The sequence below is a fragment of the Orcinus orca genome, chromosome 14 (assembly GCF_937001465.1).
Source record: "Orcinus orca chromosome 14, mOrcOrc1.1, whole genome shotgun sequence".
Taxonomy (NCBI): domain Eukaryota; kingdom Metazoa; phylum Chordata; class Mammalia; order Artiodactyla; family Delphinidae; genus Orcinus; species Orcinus orca.
In genome coordinates, this window is record NC_064572.1 from 78,974,536 (window position 1) to 78,992,983 (window position 18,448).

Below are 18,448 nucleotides of genomic sequence, written 5' to 3' on the forward strand. Positions count from 1 at the left end.
TCCTCTCCTATTAACCATCCTGCCTTTTGGTTGTGATGAGGACAGTCCTCTACCCCAACCATCCTTGTCTCCCCACTACACCTGTATTAAAATCCTACCTCTGGACCTGCCCTTCAGGACCGTCCATCACTCTCCCCAACCAGTCCCCTTCCCCCGACCCACCTCCCTCATCCTTCACTCAGACTCAAAGACAGGTGTTCCCCAAACACGCCCTGAGTGTCCCTGCCGCCCTGCTCATGATGCCACAGGTCCCTCCGATGCCTGCTCCCACCTTTGAAAGCCTGTCGCAGATGCCCCTTCCCCAGGACACCTCCCGATGCCTCAGCTGGCAGGCAGTTCTTGTTCCTCTGCCACCATGGTGTCATATCTGCATTGCCTTGATGGGTCCTCTGAACATGAATTTCCTGAGGCCAGACCCTTAGCATCCTCTCTCGGGACCTACTGGGTACAAGTCTACAATGTACTTATGAACGGAGTAAATGAATGAAAGAACCCACTGACCAGCCCTTGCCCTTTGTAGCTTACCTGGAGCAGAAGAGTTAACACCAATTCAACAAACATTAGTGCATGCTGGGTTGGAGAAGCAGAGAGGATTCCTGCTCTCCTGGGGGTTCCAGGCATCTGAGCATGCTGGGAACATGGGACCACAAAGCACACTGTGGCTCAGGAGGCCACCCTGAATCGAGGCCTGAGCAGGCAGTGTCCGCTGGGTACCTGGGGTGGCGCAGGCACTGCGGAGGAGAGAGGAGGGACGTTCGGGAGGGCTCAGGGACACTTGTGTGAAAGGGAGGTGACCACAAGCTCTCCGAAGCCCCTCTGCCCCTCGGGCCTCTGGGCAGGAGGAAAAGCCCCCCAGGCAAGTCCTCATGGGGCTCTCCTGTCACAGCTGCTCACCAAAGATGCAAAGCAGAGGCTGGGCTGCCAGGAGGAAGGGGCAGCAGAGGTCAAGAGACACCCCTTCTTCAGGAACATGAATTTCAAGCGCTTAGAAGCCGGGATGTTGGACCCTCCCTTTATTCCAGACGTAAGTAGCCTCCCCAGCCTAGACTGAGCCTGTGCATTGATTTATGACCTTCGACTTCACTGAACATCTGTGCTGGGCCCCGGGTCAGAGGCTGAGACCTGTGGGCAAGGGGTGGCCCCCGTCTTCCAGTAGCAGGGTGTCGCCCGGTCTGGGGGTCTCTCTGTACCCACCCTGGCATCATCACCTCTATGAAGTCCTCATCTCCAGAATCGCAGGCTCCCAGAGCCCCTGGGAGGCCTCCCCCACTGACCTAGAATCCCCAGAGGGCAGGGCCCGGGTTTGTGTCTGTGAGTCCCCGTACGGCTGCCCCAGAGCATGTTTGGTGGATGAGTGAGATGAAAGAGATCACTATGGTTACGGCGCCGGGGCCATAGCAGCACTGACGACAGCCCCGTGGCCTGGTGCCTCGACTGCCCCATTTTGCAGGTGAGGAAACTGAGGCCTCCAGGGGATATGTAACTTTAACAAAGCACCTAACACAGCTGGGACCCCAGCCCAGGTCTGTGTGGCTGCCGAGCCTGTGTGCTGACCTACCACCCCTGACTGGCCTCCGATGCGAGAAGGGCCAGGGAGGTCCTCCTGGGACATCGCCCCGTTGCATACTGTGCGGGGCAGTGATGGCAGGAAGGGGCCCTGAGCTCTCGTCACCCCAGCTGGGGGCCCCTTGGCCCCTCTGAGCGAAGGGCAGCCTGGGTTTCCGGAGCGGGGGTGGCCCTGGGAGACCCCCGCTGCTCTCCATCAAAACCCTCCGGGCCTGGCTGGGGGCCACCAGAGCCACAGGCAGGGCTCCTGGTGACCAGCGCCCTGCCCTCCCAGCCCCGGGCCGTGTACTGCAAGGACGTGCTGGACATCGAGCAGTTCTCCACCGTGAAGGGCGTCAACCTGGACCACACAGACGACGACTTCTACTCCAAGTTCTCCACGGGCTCCGTACCCATCCCTTGGCAAAGCGAGGTGAGCACGGCGGGGCCCTCAGCTTCACCCCGAGGGGAGGGTGCAACGAGGGCAGAAGAGGGCCAGCTGGGTGGGCGTCCCTGTGGGCAGACTGGGGCGTGGTGTGGTGCTGGGTCAGGAGCTGGCTGGGCGGGGAGAGGAGGCCTGTCTCGATGGCTCTCTGGAGAAGCGTGGCTGGGAAACGAGAGGAATGGGGCAGCAGCGGGAGGCACGGGGGGGCTGAAGGTGGGGCAAGTTCGAGCTGGTTCGAGTGAGACGGCAGCGACGGGGCAGCGGGCCTGCTGCACTGGAGGGGAGGGTCCGGAGCGCTGGGGTGAGTCCCGTGGCTGGGCGATGAGCGCTTCCCTGCCGCTGCCCTCCGTGGCCGGCTACTGTCTTCTCCGAGAGGGCGGCTTGCAGGGCCGTCAGGGAGAGGCGGTGGGCGGGCCTTGCTGCCTGGCTCTCTGCCCTGTGAGATGGAGGGCGGGCGGAGAGCCTGGCAGGACCGGGCTCGGGGCAGTGTCGCCCAGGGCTGGGCTGCTGGGATTCCTGTCCACCCAAGATGCCCAGCGCAGCCCCTGACACCACCTGTGTTCTAACCGCTTCTCCAGATGATCGAAACAGAGTGCTTTAAGGAACTGAATGTGTTTGGACCTAACGGTACCCTCTCGCCGGACCTGAACAGAAGCCACCCTCCGGAACCGCCAAAGAAAGGGCTGCTCCAGAGGCTCTTCAAGCGTCAGGTGAGACCCTCACTCCCACCTCAACCCTGCTGTCCTGGCCTCAGCTCTGCGAACCCCCAGGTCTTAGCCTTCCAGACAACTGAGACCAACTTGCAGGCTGGGGAGACTGGGGGCAGCAGCAGCCTGGAAGGGAGAGGCAGCCTGTCTGAAGTGCCTTGAGACCCACTGGCTGATGGGGTCCCCAGAGCAGAAGGGGCAGGGCCAGCCCAAAGTTAACCGGTCGTCAGGGTTCCTCAGCCTCGGTGCTGCTGATGCTTTGGGTTAATTCATTGTCGCGGGGACTTATGCGTTGAGGGAACTTAGCAGCATCCCTAGCCTCCGCCCAGTAGATGGCAGTAGCACCCACTGCCGTGTGTCAATCAAAAATGTCTCCAGGACTTCCCTGGTGGCGCAGTGGTTGAGAGTCCGCCTGCCGATGCAGGGGACACGGGTTCGTGCCCTGGTCCGGGAAGATCCCACATGCCGCGGATCGGCTGGGCCTGTGAGCCATGGCCACCGAGCCTGCGCTTCCAGAGCCTGTGCTCCGCAACGGGAGAGGCCACAACAGTGAGAGGCCCGCGTACCACCCCCTCAAAAAAAAAAAATTGTCTCCAGATGCTGCCTAATGGCCCTGGGGACAAAACGCCCCTAGTCGAGAGCCATTGTAAAGACTACGCAAGTTATGTAGGTAAAGATTTAACATAGAACAGGGGGATCTGGTGCTGGAGAGGTGATCCCCAAAGAACCTCATGGCTCCCGTAGTTTGATGCTGTGCCCTGCAGCTGGCAGCCAGAGGAGACTTTGGCCCTCAGGAAAAGGTATTCTTCCCTCAGAGCCTGTCCCTGGATCAAGGGTTGCTGTGGGCCACATGGGAGAAATGGCCCAGGAAGGACCCGGCAGGCTTTCTAGAGTGAGAGACCCCTAACCTCATCCCTGCCACCAAGACGATGGCCACAATAGTGCCGCCTCCTGGCCTGGCCCTTCAAGAAGGCAGGGCCCCATCCTGAGGCCTGGGAGGCCCCTGGTTCCTTACTTTCCTCCTCCCCACAAGGGAGTAGCAGCAGCTCTGTACCCAGGCCCCGGGCATCCCAGCTCCCTCCTGCTTAGATAACAGGGAAGAGGTGGCTGTTCGTGGCACTCCACTGTGGGCCAGGCACTGTGCTGGGTGCTTTTTGAAGGCATCTCTTATTTAATCTTCACAAAACCCCAGGCCTTCATTCAACTATTCATTCCACCAATATGTATTGAGCACCTACTCCACTCTAGACTGTTACCTGAGGACTTAAGATGCATCAGCAAGCAAAACTGCATCCCTCCTTTGGGGCATCTTAGTGAAGTGTGAGCCCAGGATGTGCTCCCATTAGCCCATTTCACAGATGAGGAAACTGAGGCTGAGAGGAGTTAAGGAACTTGCCAAGGTCACACAGCCAGTGAGTGAGCCCTTGCGGAGGATCTGGGATAACAGGGCGGGCAGCACGGGTCAGGCACACTGAGAGAAAATGCAGACTGAGGCCTGAGTTTGCGGTTTTATCTAAAAACTTCATGTGAGTTTCACCTCCTATTCCATAATATACTCATATCCATCATCTACTATAAAAATATAATTTTCGGGCTTCCCTGGTGGCGCAGTGGTTGAGAGTCCGCCTGCCGATGCAGGGGACATGGGTTCATGCCCCAGTCCGGGAAGATCCCACATGCTGCGGAGAGGCTGGGCCCGTGAGCCATGGCCGCTGAGCCTGCGCGTCTGGAGCCTGTGCTCCGCAACGGGAGAGGCCACAACAGTGAGAGGCCCGCGTACTGCAAAAAAAAAAAAAAAAATATATATATATATATATATATATATATATAAATAAAATTTTCAAATGCTTCCATTAAGTAAAATTGAAGTTCCAGAAAGAAATGACCTCCACCCCCGAAGTGGCCGAGTCCCCCAGGACGGCCCGGGATCCTGGGACAAGCGTTTGCTGTGGAAGCTCACGGCCCAGGTTCAAATCCAGCCCTGACCCTTCTCGGTTGGGTGGCAGTGTATTGAACCCAACCCCTGCCCCAGCCTCTGTTTGCCCACATGAAAAATCAGGATGGAGATGCCGGCTGCCCAGGGTGAGTGAGGTGGAGGACAGTGACCTCAGCACAGTGCCTGGCACCACGACTGCCACCAGGGGAGCAGACACGCCGGCTCTCTTCTGCAACGTGAGGGGCCCGCGCCCACGGGGGTGCCAAGAGGGTGCCAGGGATACTGAGGGCGAGCAGCTCGTGGTTCCCAAGCCGGGCACCTGCTAGAGCCCTTCGCACACACAGCCTTGTTTCCGTCTCCCAACAGCCCTGTGCAGAAGCGGCTCCTAACCCACATCACGGGCCAGGCAACCGAGGGAGTCAGACACTTTCTCAAGGTCACTCAGCTAAGAAGTGGCGGATTTAGGATTCGAACCCGGCAGCCTAACTCTGGGCCTGCAGGCCTAACCATGTAGATAGATAGTATAGGAGGGACCACCTCCTCTCTGCCTTGGGCGTCTGTTAATCAGGAAAAGCCCTCTGCCCCAAGGGGTGGCCTCCGGACCTGGGTCTGCAGGGGGAGAACAGAAGGCCGCAGAAAGCAAGGCGGGGAGCCGGTCAGCTGAGCTCCCCTCCAGTTCAGATTCAGAGGCCCCTGTGATGCAAGGTCCCCAGGGCTCGACTCTGCGATGACTGACCTTCTCTCTCCCTCTTTCTCTCCTCCCTGCTCACCCCCCTCCCAGCATCAGAACAATTCCAAGAGTTCAGCCAGTTCCAAGACCAGTTTTAACCATCACATAAATTCAAACCATGTCAGTTCAAACTCCACCGGAAGCAGCTAGCTGCAGCTCTGGCCTGAAGCCCACGGTGGGACCAGCCTGAACCCTTCTCCTTAGAAGCGGACTTGTGACCGGTGGAGCTTCCGCCCTGGCGGGCAGGCGGGGGAGCCCTCCAGGAGCCGGGGAAGGAGGCCGTCCAGCCCCGAGATGGGGAGCCTCCAGGTTCCTCAAAGAGATTTCCACTCAGGTCTGTGTTCGGAGGCGGCCCTCAAGCCAAGGTGGATTGGCTGTGTCTCTGTCGAACATTGCAATAGAAATCCAATTGGATACAACTTGCACGTGTTTTAACAGCGTCATAACTAGAACTGAATTTTGTCTTTATTATTTTTAAAGAAAAGTTTTGTAAATTTCTCTATTGTTTCAGTTTACATTTTGTATATTTGTATTTAAATGAAAGTCAGACTTTGAGGGTGTATATTTTCTGTGCAGCCACTGTTAAGCCATGTGTTTTAAGACATTTTAGAGGGGGTGGCGGGCGGGGAAGGGTGTAAAAAAAAAAAAATGTGACTCAAGACTTCCAGAGCCTCAAATGAGAAAATGTTTTTATTAAATGTAGAAAATGATTCCCATTTCACCTTTAAAGGATTGATTGTATCCATCTCTATAACCTTTCCCTCCCTCGCATTGGTATCACCGTTCTGTTGGCTTGTAACTATCTGAATTAAATGCGCAAAGACCGACTGGGACTTCACCCCCAGCCAGGATGTCTTCCGTTGGGGTCCATGGAGTTGCCTGGGCCCAGCTCCGTCAAGATGTGCACTTTTCCTTTGGGGGCACACGATGCCACTGTTGCTTTGGCCTTGGCCTCCTCTTCCTTCTGGAAGGCGGCCAGTACGTGGAGCTGAGGGTCTTCAGCTCAAGGGTGTCTAGGCCTCTTTCTTTCTGAGTAGGTTCTGACTGCTAAAGCCAGTATGTTTTCAAGAGGCTTGCATTTGGGGATTGTTTTAAGAGACGCATAGCAACGATGAGGAGTAGTCATGGAACCCCAAGAGTCCCAAATGCTTACAGCCCATAGAAACATCAGGGAGCGGAGGTCTTGGGCTTGTAGAGGAGAAGGTGGCTTTCCAGGATCTCTGGGCATGTCCCTTGAGTGTTTACGGGGTCAGAGGGCCTTGAGAGCTTCCTGGGGCCCCACAGATTCATTGGCTCAGGTGGCATGGATGCAGGAGGCTGGCTCTCCAAGCAAATGGGAGAGGCCGGGCCACCCACAGAAGCTCAAGAAAAACTCACTGTCCCTTCCGGGAGAGGTGAAGCAGAGGCGAGCTCTCATCGGGCATCTCAAAGCTCCAGGCACAAGTAGCCCCAGGAGAACTTGGTGGCTTTGCCAGACCAGGGTCTCTAAAGGCAGCCCCCAGGCCCTTTGAGCAGGGCTGTCCAGCCCCAGGGAGCGGCCAGCCTCCCCCTGCTGCCTTCACAAGGTGACAGGGAGCAAAGCTGCCTTTGCCTCCCCTCCGGGACGGGGTGAACAGTTGAATTCCCGGCTCCCCTGCTTGCCAGGTCACCCTCAGTCAGACATGGTCTCAGCCACTGGGCAGCTGCCAGGGTTTCTCCCGGCGCGGGCCCTGCACTTCCTGCAGCAGCATCTCCTGTTAAAATACAGATTCTGGGCTCCACCCCAAACCTACGGAATGGGATTCCCTGGGAGTAGGGCCCAGGAATCTGTATCTCTATAAAGCGCGCCAGGTCATTCTGATGCACCCTGGAGTGTGAGAACCACTGCCTTAGGCCATCGGTGGGGCTTTTGATGTGATCCTCCCAAACTTATTTCTCTAGGTGACCAGGCAACTTTGGAGCCTGAGCTTTTAGGGAGGAGAGAGAAGCCAGCGTGTCAGCCTGTGTCCCAATTTCCATGCTCCTTCCCCAAACTTTGCCATTGGGTCCTGAGGCTAGACAGGGGCCTGACCGTTGCAACTGACCATTTTTGAGGTCATTTTACAAGGAAAGAGAAGAAAAGAAACAGTTGGGCCTCCCTTAGATCCCTTTAACGTGCAGTATTATTTTCTTCAAGACCAGCTCTCGTCTCCGAGGCTGCTTCCGTTACCTCTCTGGAGCTGAGTACAAGATTAATACAAACAGCCGTGTTCAGTGTTTGCTGAGGAAGTGGAAAGCTCTTTGACCAGTATTTTAAGATCCTCACGCTCTTACTGACCCTCCTCAATGAAAAGGACAGTCATCTTCCTGGGACAGTCAGCAGTCCACGCCACCACCCTCCTGTCCAGAAATTTCATTCATTTTGCCCGATTCACAGCAACTCAAACCTTTCCAAACGGACTGGTGGGGAGCAACCAGTCTCTTTACACCTCAAAGCCAACGCACTGTCCGTTTGCGGTAGAGAATCATCAAGAAGCAAGAAAGAAAACATACATCTGCTCAGTGTGTTTCTACATCGTGAGAGCACAGAAGCACAGGACTTTGCGTGGCTCTCAGGATAACGGGAGTCTTCCTTCACCCTCGCCACCTGTCCCCTGAGCGCCCCAAAGTGTACAGGGTCAGAGTCACTGGCCTTTGCAATCCTCCTTTTCCTTTCGGTCCATTGCTTTGTACAGAGAAGGGGCGTCTTCATTTGGAACAGTGCCTGAAAGCCAGCCCCCTCCCCTCTGGGTCCCCAGTTGCCACAGGTCCTGTCCCTGGACCCCCCGCCCCGCCGCCAACCTCTACTCCAGCTTGTTTTCTATGGCTGCGTTTTTAAAAAGATTTTTTAACTTAAAAAAAAAAACAAACCTTCCCACCATCTACCTGTCCAGGAGGAGGCCTATTTGGGCAGCCAGTGGATTTAAATCTTTTTACTGCATTTGAACTCTTCACGGAAGAGACTTTCTTCCTCCAAGCATGACGTTTTTCTCACCGGACCTTCTCTGACTTCGTGCCTTTGAGGTGAGACGCAGGGTCTTGCAGAAGCACCTCTGCTTCCCCTGTTCCGGAGCCAAGCCGCTGTCCCCAGTGAAACGGGGGTGGTCTCTGCCGTGATCACCATGACCTGTGAGTGTTTCTCAAGCCCCCTGGGCGGCTCCCATGATTATCACCCACAAGATCACAAAGACCCAACCCCACCTTCACGGAGGATGGCACCACCTCCCACATCAACTCATCCTCTGATCTTTCTAGGCCGGGAACATCGTTCTTTAAACCACGAGGCTTCTCGCGAGGGCAGCTGACTTGCACAGTAGCTAAGGGCTGCCCTGTCTTGAGCCGCCCCAGGAGGGCTTGTTGCCCGAAATGCACTGCTCTTAACAAAGGGGAGCGCTCAGTCTTGGAGGCCATGCAGCACGGAAGCAAGCGGTGTGGCCTGGGGTATGCACGCTTCTCAGGCAGCCCACGGGGGCAAATGGCAGTGAGTTCTGGGGACACGTATGTGGACGTGGCCTTGGCATTGAAAGCACAAGTGAGATGCGGCTGCCTGCCCTTGAATCTAGCAATCCTTGGTGATGCTGAGGGCCTGGCCTCCGAGAGGCCAGGGGTCAAGGAGCCCAGCCCTCCGTGGAAGCTTCCCCCTATCCTTCTACACCCCTGTCCTTTCCCCCAGACTTTTCCCACTAACTTTCTCATGCAAACTGCTGACCCAGACCTCAATACAGAGGGAGCACTGCAGCCTCCTTGAGCCTGGTAGCCCAGGCCTTGCCGAAGGGAACAGCGGCCTTGCGGACCACCAAGTCCCCCGAGATGAAGAGGAAACGCCAGTCGGGGTGACACCCAGCTCTCCTCTGGGGCTGCTGTGTGCTTGCGTATCCATGGGCAACCCCTCTGGTTGTCTCCTGTTCTCTAGCTCCACACTCTGAGGTAGGACCTCCTAACTTTTTAGCCTTTCTATGGAAAGAGTGTGAAATCTTTGTGCATTTCCAAGCGCAGAGCTGTGAGTCACGAACGGCAGAGAGCTCGCTTTCTGATCACAACAGACCACATGGTGACACCTCGTCCCCCTAGGCACCTTCTGTACCTACTTTTAGGACCAACCAGCCCAGCTTTTGAAGCTCCAACGTGTAGGGGTCAGACCCTGCTCAGGTGCAGGTACCTCGTCTGGTCTAACTTTAAAGGCTTGTGCTGTGGACAGTGGCTAAAACCTTTGAAACACTAGCTCTCCTTAGGAGGGAAAGACACTCCCCAAAAGAAGAATCTAGATGTCTTTCCCTGGTCCATCACTAAGTCATTTTTGTAATAGATCAAAAGCAAATGTTCTCAATTAGAAGAGCTTAGTGGCTGTTAAAATAATTAGTGTTAAAATAACAATCCTTCTAGTATCCAAAGGTTGCTATTTTTTTTTTCAGGGAAATTTTAACATTGATGAGTAAAAGTAGTTCCATTCTGGAGTCATTCCTGAGGATAACGGCTTCTGTTCTCCTGCTGCTCTTGAATCTTTGTATGTTCCCTCGAATATGTCACAGTGCTGCTGTATCTAGATCGAACCACTGTTGTTGTTTTTTTAAGAGAAATAAATTCCTTAATGAAAATATGGCTGCACTTCTTCCCTTCTGCTGAGCTGTTCTATTTCTTCTGCCAATGCCAGCTGCCCCCAAGATGCCAGGACGTGCTGCTTCAGTCTTTGAGTTAACCTTTCCTCAGATGGACGGTTCAGCCCCACCCAACGCTGGCCCCCAAGCTGACCACCCGACCTGCCCTGGCCCAGCTCCAGGGGGCAGGGTCTAAGGAGACCACCTGAGCCCTTTCCAGGTTGATGGGCTTCTGATCGCAGACCCAGCAGACGGCTCCAGAAGTGTTCCTGCCACAAGGTACCAGGCAGGAGTGGGGCGAGGGGCCTGAGTGGGTGCTGGCACCCAGATCAGAGGGGGCACCTCCACCTGGCAGGTTTTACCTGACAGAGGCCATAACTCGGATGTGGGCTCCACAGAGAGGGCCTCTTCTGGCTGTCCAGCCTTCACGGAGCCACATGTTAGAACTGCTCACCAGCACAGCAGGATGGCCTCAGGACCTGGAGTCCCAGTCTAGGACCCGAGACCCGACCAGTCCCCCTTCACCTGCCTGGCTTAGTGGGACAATGAATAGGGCTCTGGGCTCAAACAACCCCTTCCTGACAATCTGTGTGAGTTTGAGCGGCCACTTAACCCTGAGCCTCAGTGGCTTCGTGTGTACAATGGGGTGACACCTGCTGGGGTGCGGGTTCTCCTGGAAGATTCAGGGGGACACGTGTGATGCCCAGCACAGAGGCCTTTGCCATGGAGGACACTGTCGCCCTGGCTGTCTTTGGACCCCTTTTGAGCCTTGACAGGGCAGGGGTCCTAGACCCACACACATCGGCCCCTGGGCCCAGCCCGGGAGCTGGCGGCAGTCCTAGCCCCTGGCAAGGGAGGCCCTGAGCTGGGAGTCGAGGCTGGAGCCACCCACCTCACAGGGAAGGTAGGAACTGGAATCGTGTCGCCCCGTGGCTCCCGGAGCAGGTGTCTTTCCTAACGATGTTGGAGGACTGAGGAGGAGTCTGCTCACTGAGGGGCTCGAGGGAGGGGGGCTGGTGAGCAATGGGGATGGCGTGGGGACCTGCTTGGCTGCGGGCCTGAGGGGGACTTCTCCTGGAGAAAAAGGAGGGGTGGGAGGAGTGCTCTGAGCCTCTGGACAGGGGTCCCATCACAGGGGCTGTTATCTCGGTGGCCCCAGCGCTTTCTCTGGGACCTTCTCCCACCGTCCCAGGACCCTCCGCCACCTGAGCCGGCCCCCCAGGCAGACAGAGCCTCTGTCCTCCTGGGACAGAGGGGCCAAGGGAGAAACTCCAGCCCCGCACACCGGCCACCCGCCCCTGATACCTCTGGGCCCCTTCCCAGGCAGAAGGGGCGGGCCAGGGGCAGACGGCCCCTCCCTGACCTCCTCTCACTACGGACAGCCGTAGACGTGGTAAGTGGGGGCTGAAATGGCCTCCAACTGATTTAGTTTCAGCGAGGCTCAGCGTGGGCACCCCCAGGACACCAAAGAGCCTCGGGACGCTATCCGTCTGGCAGGGGGCCTATCGGGGTGGCGGGATCTACCTGCCACCCCTGGAGACTGTGAAGAGGAAGGAGACAAGGGACCCTCGGGGACGGGCACTGAGCCGTAGCAGGTCAGGGCTCCTGGTACCACTTTGGCTGTCCCTCAAGCCAAGCACTGCCAGGGCAGGTTGGCTGTCGGGGGTGGGGGACAGGGCGGGCAGAACTATAGGAAGGAGGCCGTTCACTTGGCTCGAGGGCTCCCCGCTCTCAGCCATGAATCAGATAAAGGCCCTGCCTCTCCCGCTTGTATTCCAGGGGCATCAGTCCCCCCACACACACACAGATAAACCAGGGGTTGTGGAGACTCAGGCCAGTGCCTCTCACACTTAGGGAGCATAGCCTCACCTGGAGTTTTGTAAACTACAGATTCTGATTCACTAGGCCTGGGTCAGGGTCTGCATTCCTAACAAGCTCCCTGGAACGGCTGCTGGCCCACGGGCTATCTTTGAGGAGAGAACCTCAAACTGGGAAGTCAGGCCAAGGTCTCTGGCCAAGCCAGGGCCTACATTCCCACCGCTGTCCCCTTCAGGCCCTGCATTCAGAGGTATAGCTATCTTAGGAGTACTCGAGTGTGTCTGCCCTGCCCTCAGAGGGGCTCAAGCTAGTGGTTCTCAATGTCTGGTCCCCGGACCCGCAGCAGGAGCCTCCCTGGGAGCTCGTGCAAATCCTCACCCTGACCCCAGGCCCACTGAATCAGAAACTCTGGGTGGGACCTGGTAACAGGCCCTCCAGGTGATGCGGGGGCACACTCAAGTTTGCGGGACCCTGATTTACAAAGTGCTTTCATCTCCTTAAAATCTTGTTGAAGCCCACGGTCTCCCTGTGGACAGCTTGTTAAGCTGAGACAGTGGAGGGTTCACGTGGGTGAGGTTCATACCTATAAGTGGGAGAGGGTGAGTGTGGTTGGCTGCCCTCGTTCCTCAAAAATGAGAGCGAGGATGTAACATGTGGTCGTATTGCCTTATCTCTTTAAAAAAGGATAAGCCAAACACTAAAAGAGAGAAAAAATTACCTAGAGGGAGAAGTAGCCAACAGGGAGGCGGGGTGGGGCAACAGATATAAAAGGCAGACTTCTCTGAATGTGCCTGTCTCGTAGATTTGACTTTGAAAGCTACGGGTCAAACATAAAATAAATCTGAACTTAGGGGAGCTTTTTATTCAAAAGGATTCTCGCCAAGGAGGAAAGCGGGGGTTATTGCCAACAGGGGGATGCAGAATATCGCAGAAGAGAGGCCGCTTTGACCCTGAGATCTGCAAGGACTCAGGGGTTTTCGTTCTGGAGGAGAGTAAACACGCCGCCTCCCATCCCACTTCCCCACCCTCGTTCTTTCCAGAAGAGAACAATTTAGAGGCCAGCATATTGTCCAAGGGGCTGTGTGCTGGCTCAGGCTGAGGGTGGGACAGAGTTCAGGGTCTGGAGGAAGGAGACAAACGTAACCAAAGCTGGGTTGACAAGCATTTTGTTCCGACGGGCCAGTGAGGACTGACAGTTCAGCTATTCATTTAGGAGGCAAAGGGTGGGAATTTGGAGGGTCTGTATCTGGCCTTGTCCTAGGCAAACGAGGGGGACATCCATGGGTCTTATCCAAGTCATATGGAAAGGGAGGTTCTTTGCAGTGAGCTGTTTTTTTTTTTCCGGAACTCAAAAGGGTGAGGGGTTATTTCTTTAAAGTCACTGTTTTGCAATAGCCCAGGGGCTCAGGTGAAATTCAACACTGTCACCTGTAAACGCTTTAGATGATTATAAAAACAAAACTAATATCTTTAAAAGCATTCCCTAAAAATCAAAAGACAAAACAAACCTATCTGGGTACGCAGTTGGTGGCGTAATCACACAGAGAACGCTCCTAAGTGACTTTGAAACCGAACAGGACCCCGTGGGGCCCTCCCAGCTCCAAAAGCCCCTCCATGGCCCCTGTTTGCAGAAGAAAGGCTTTAGTCTCCTAGGCCTTCCCCAAGCTCCAGAGAGCAGCTCAGGCAGTTAATAGGACGGAGTCGCAGGACTTTGGGTTCCCCTGAAGGGATGTAGATAACAATCTAGAACATATTTGAGTTTTTCTGCAGAAACTAAGACACCCACCCAAGGGGAGGATGGTGACTACACGCTGACCACAAGCACGCAGACCCCAGACTGGCTGGAACCAGAAGGTTGAGATTCTGGGGACATCACCCTGTTACCACCAACCAATCAGAAGAACGTCACACGCCCTGCAGCCACCACCCCAAATTTTACCTTTAAAAAGTCTTCCCTGGGATTCCCTGGTGGCGCAGTGGTTGAGAGTCCGCCTGCCGATGCAGGGGACGCGGATTCGTGCCCCGGTCCGCGAAGATCCCACATGCCGCGGATCGGCTGGGCCCGTGAGCCATGGCCGCTGAGCCTGCGCATCCGGAGCCTGTGCTCCGCAATGGGAGGGGCCACAACAGTGAGAGGCCCAAGTACGGCTGAAAAAAATTAATTAATTAAAAGTCTTCTCTAAAAGCCACCGGGAATTTGGGTTTTTTGAGCACCAGCCGCCTGTCCTCTTTGCTCGGCCCCGAAGTAAACCTTTCTGTTCCAGATTCTGACATTTTGGTTGTTTGGCCTCACTGTGCGTCGGGCACACAAACTTGGCTTTGACCACAGCAGGGAGTCCTGTGGGACCCAGACCATGGCCTCCAAATACCATTTCCCACTAAAAGGACCCAGGGCTCCTGGTGAGATGGCCGACTCCAAGGCTGGGGGAGAAACGGCCCAGGAGAAACCTGGAGTATCTTGTTGTCCCAGAAAACAAGGAATTTATCAAAGACTGCTAGGGTTGTGTCCAAAGTACTCAGGAGCAACTTGAAGGAGTTCCCAGTGGCCAAATAGGGGACAACTGGAATATTAGTAAGAACGACAGATTAAAACAATCAAACATGTTGAAATCCAGGAGTTTCTAATAATATTCAATAATTTTTTTTTTAAAGAAAAACATCATCAGTCTTTTTTTTTTTTTAGCTGCACAGCTTGTGGAATGTTAGTTCCCCAACCAGGGATTGAACCCACGGCCTCAGCAGTGAGAGTGTGGAGTCCTAACCACTGGACCGCCAGGGAATTCCCCATCAGTCACATTTGGAGGATTCTAGAGAACTAATACATTTTTTGGAAAACTAATAAATAATGGAAAAGAATCAAGTCCCATTTATCGTCCAATAGAGTTTATGCCAGGAATGCATTGATATAGACTTTATGTCTCACATTAGCTCTCTCAGCCACCTAGAAAGGGTTGAATACTCTTATGATGCCCATTTACAAATTAGGAAACCGAGGCCTTGAGAGAGTAATTTAACCAAGCTCTCCCAGCTACATAAATAGAGGTGCTGGGACCTGAACCAGGCCATTGGGCTCCAGAACTTGTGTGCTCGGCCACTGGGTCATACAACTGCTATAATGAAGACACTCTTTGCTTTGCCCAGCCAAAGGCAAAGACTTCAGAGAGACAAAAGCTCAGACAGGAAATGCCAGGGCCTGAGGCTCATTGAATCTTCGATGTCTTGTCCATGTTACTTTACAGAAAAACCTCACACCACTTCAAGCATGAGAATGTTCTCACTCATCTGATAATGGCATCCAGGAGACATTTTTTAAAAAATTATTTTCCTCGCTTTCCCATCTTCCCCCCATAAAACAATAACAATGAAAACTACCAACTACATAAGGCCGAGGCAGAAAACCCTGTTTGGGGGTTGGGCTGATGGCTGAGTATTAGAACAGAGCCGTTCCCAGCATCAGTGCCCAAGTTTCTGCTAACTTGAAAGAACATTTGTCGTTGGCTTGGGCAGAAACCTCATCTGAATAAACCCTCTTGTGCAGATTTTGATGGTGATATTTTGAAGACGTGTCTACACTGGGAGTGTGAATTCCAGAGTAGGGTCCTGCATAAGCTAGCTAAGCACTGCACTTCCACGCATGTGTTATTTCACTGTTTATACCAAAGCATTTCAATGTAAATTACACACAAGATAACATTTGAGTGAGGCAAAAACCCCGGACCCCAGTATTATGGAGCTCATCAAAGCCTGAGAAAAGCTGAACTTGACTTTGGCACAAACTCCGAAGTAAGGATTTTCAAAGCAAATAGGTTTTTCAGGCAAGGGGAAAAATTACACTTAGCAAGCCTGTGAAAACTGCCTTATATTTAAAGTGGGTTTCTTGTGGACCACATAGAATTGGGCCCTCCTTTTTTATCCAATCGGACAATCTCTGTCTTTTAACTGGACTACTCATGTTTAAAGTATTGTGTTGGCCAAAAAGTTCATTTGGGTTTTTAACCAACCCAATAATTTCTATGAATATGGGTGGATTAAAACCTTCTATCTTGTTAGCTATTTTCTATTTGGTCCGTTTGTTCCTATTTCTTCCTCCTTTTCTGCCTATGTGAGTTTAATTGAGCATTTTTTATGATTCCATATAACTCTTGACTTATTATTTATACATCTTTTAAAAACATCTTAGGAGTTACCATAGGGCTTACAATATACGTTTTAAAATAATCTGAGTCTACCTTCAAATAATATTATACTGCTGTATAAGTCATGTAAGGATCTTAAAACTTTTATTCCCATTACTCAGCCATAAAAAGAAACAAAATTGATCTATTAGTAGTGAGGTGGATGGACCTAGAGTCTGTCCTACAGAGTGAAGTCAGAAAGAAAAATCTAATGCAGTATGCTGATGCAAATATATGGAAGCTAAAAAAAGAAATGGTACTGCTGGACCTAGTGGCAGGGCAGGAATAAAGACTTAGACATAGAGAATGGTCTTGAGGACATGGTGGGGGGCTGGGCAGAGGGGGAAGCTGGGGCGAAGTGAGAGTAGCATCGACATATATACACTAACAAATGTAAAGAGATAGCTAGTGGGATTGTTGGCAATCTGTATATCTTCTTTGGAGAAATATCTATTTAGGTCTTCTGCCCATTTTTGGATTGTGTTGTTTGTTTTTTTGTTATTGAGCTGCATGAGCTGCTTGTAAATTTTGGAGATTAATCCTTTGTCAGTTGCTTCCTTTGCAAATATTTTCTCCCATTCTGAGGGTTGTCTTTTGGTCTTGTTTGTGGTTTCCTAATGCTCAACATCATTAATCATCAGAGAAATGCAAATCAAAACTACAATGAGATATCATCTCACACCAGTCAGAATGGCCATCATCAAAAAATCTAGAAACAATAAATGCTGGAGAGGGTGTGGAGAAAAGGGAACCCTCTTGCACATTCCTCTTCGTGCAAGAGGAATGTAATGATACATAATGGAATGTAAATTGATACAGCCACTATGGAGAACAGTATGGCGGTTCCTTAAAAAACTAAAAATAGAATTACCATATGACCCAGCAATCCCACTACTGGGCATATACCCTGAAAAAAACATAATTCAAAAAAAAAAAAAAACATAATTCAAAAAGAGTCATGTGGGCTTCCCTGGTGGTGCAGTGGTGAGAGTCCGCCTGCCGATACAGGGGACACGGGTTCGTGCCCCGGTCCGGGAAGATCCCACATGCCGCAGAGCGGCTAGGCCCATGAGCCATAGGTCCGTGTACCGCAAAAAAAAAAAAAAAAAAAAAAAGAGTCATGTACCAAAATGTTCATTGCAGCTCTATTTACAATAGCCAGGACATGGAAGCAACCTAAGTGTCCATCAACAAATGAATAGATAAAGAAGATGTGGCACATATACACAATGGAATATTACTCAGCCATAAAAAGAAATGAAACTGAGTTATATGTAGTGAGGTGGGTGGACCTAGAGTCTGTCATACAGAGTGAAGTAAGTCAGAAAGAGAAAAACAAATACCGTATGCTAACACATATATATGGAATCTAAGAAAAAAAAAAGTCATGAAGAACCTAGGGGTGAGACGGGAATAAAGACACAGACCTACTAGAGAATGGACTTGAGGATATGGGGAGGGGGAAGGGTAAGCTGGAACAAAGTGAGAGAGTGGCATGGACATATATACACTACCAAACATAAAATAGATAGCTAGTGGGAAGCAGCCGCATAGCACAGGGAGATCATGCCAGTGGTTTGTGACCACCTAGAGGGGTGGGATAGGGAGGGTGGGAGGGAGGGAGACGCAAGAGGGAAGAGATATGGGAACATATGTGTATGTATAACTGTTTCACTTTGTTATAAAGCAGAAACTAACACACCATCGTAAAGCAATTATACTCCAATAAAGATGTTAAAAAAAAAAAAGATAGCTAGTAGGAAGCTACTGCATAGCACAGGGAGAGCAGCTCGGTGCTTTGCCAAGACCTAGAGAGGTGGGAGGGAGGCTCAAGAGGGAGGGGATATAGGGATATATGTGTGCATATGGCTGATTCATTTTGTTGTACAACAGAAACTAACAGCATTGTGAAGCAATTATACTCCAATGAAGATGTATTAAAATAAAACCTTAAAAAACTTTTATTCCCAATTCCTTTCTCCCATCTTGTGTTATTGTTGCCATATATTTTATTTTTACACATGCTGTAAGCATACAATGCATTGTTGCTATTTTTGCTTTAAAATTTCAGTTATCTTTCAGCGAAATATTATAAGAAGAAAATACTTGTTTACCTTCACTTATTCCTTTCCCAATGTTCTTCATCTCTCTGTGCAGATCCAAGTTTCTAAACTATATCATATTTTTTCTGCCTGAAGAACTGCTTTTGTCATTTCCTAAGTAAGTCTGCTGGCAATGAATTCCTTCATTTTTTGTTTGTCTATAAAAGGGCTTTATTTTTCTCTTCATTTTTTAAAAGACATTTTGCTGGGTTGAATTCAGGGTTGACAATTTTTTTCCTTCAGTACTTGAAAGGTGTAACCCCACTGTCTTCTTTCTGGAATGGTTTCTGATGTACTTTTTACCTTTGTTCCTATGCAGGTAATTTGTCATTTTTATTCGTCTGCCTTTAAGGTTTTCTTCTTTGTTTTTTAGCAGTTTGAATATGATATGCCTAGAT

The 18,448-nt window shown here is 52.0% G+C and overlaps 1 protein-coding gene across 5 annotated transcripts in view; it reads left to right on the top strand.

Annotated features, from left to right (window-relative positions):
- Positions 1–9,953, top strand: part of GRK5 (G protein-coupled receptor kinase 5) — a 225,128-nt gene extending 215,175 nt beyond the window's left edge. For 4 of the 5 annotated variants that reach the window (XM_033420925.2, XM_012531617.3, XM_033420928.2 and 1 more), the window contains 4 exons: positions 887–1,024; positions 1,841–1,978; positions 2,569–2,700; positions 5,415–9,953. In XM_033420925.2, coding sequence (XP_033276816.1) covers positions 887–1,024; positions 1,841–1,978; positions 2,569–2,700; positions 5,415–5,513 — 507 coding nt within the window. In that variant the 3' untranslated portion in view covers positions 5,514–9,953. The other variant, XM_033420926.2, reaches the window with a different exon arrangement.
- Positions 9,954–18,448: the final 8,495 nt, after the last annotated feature.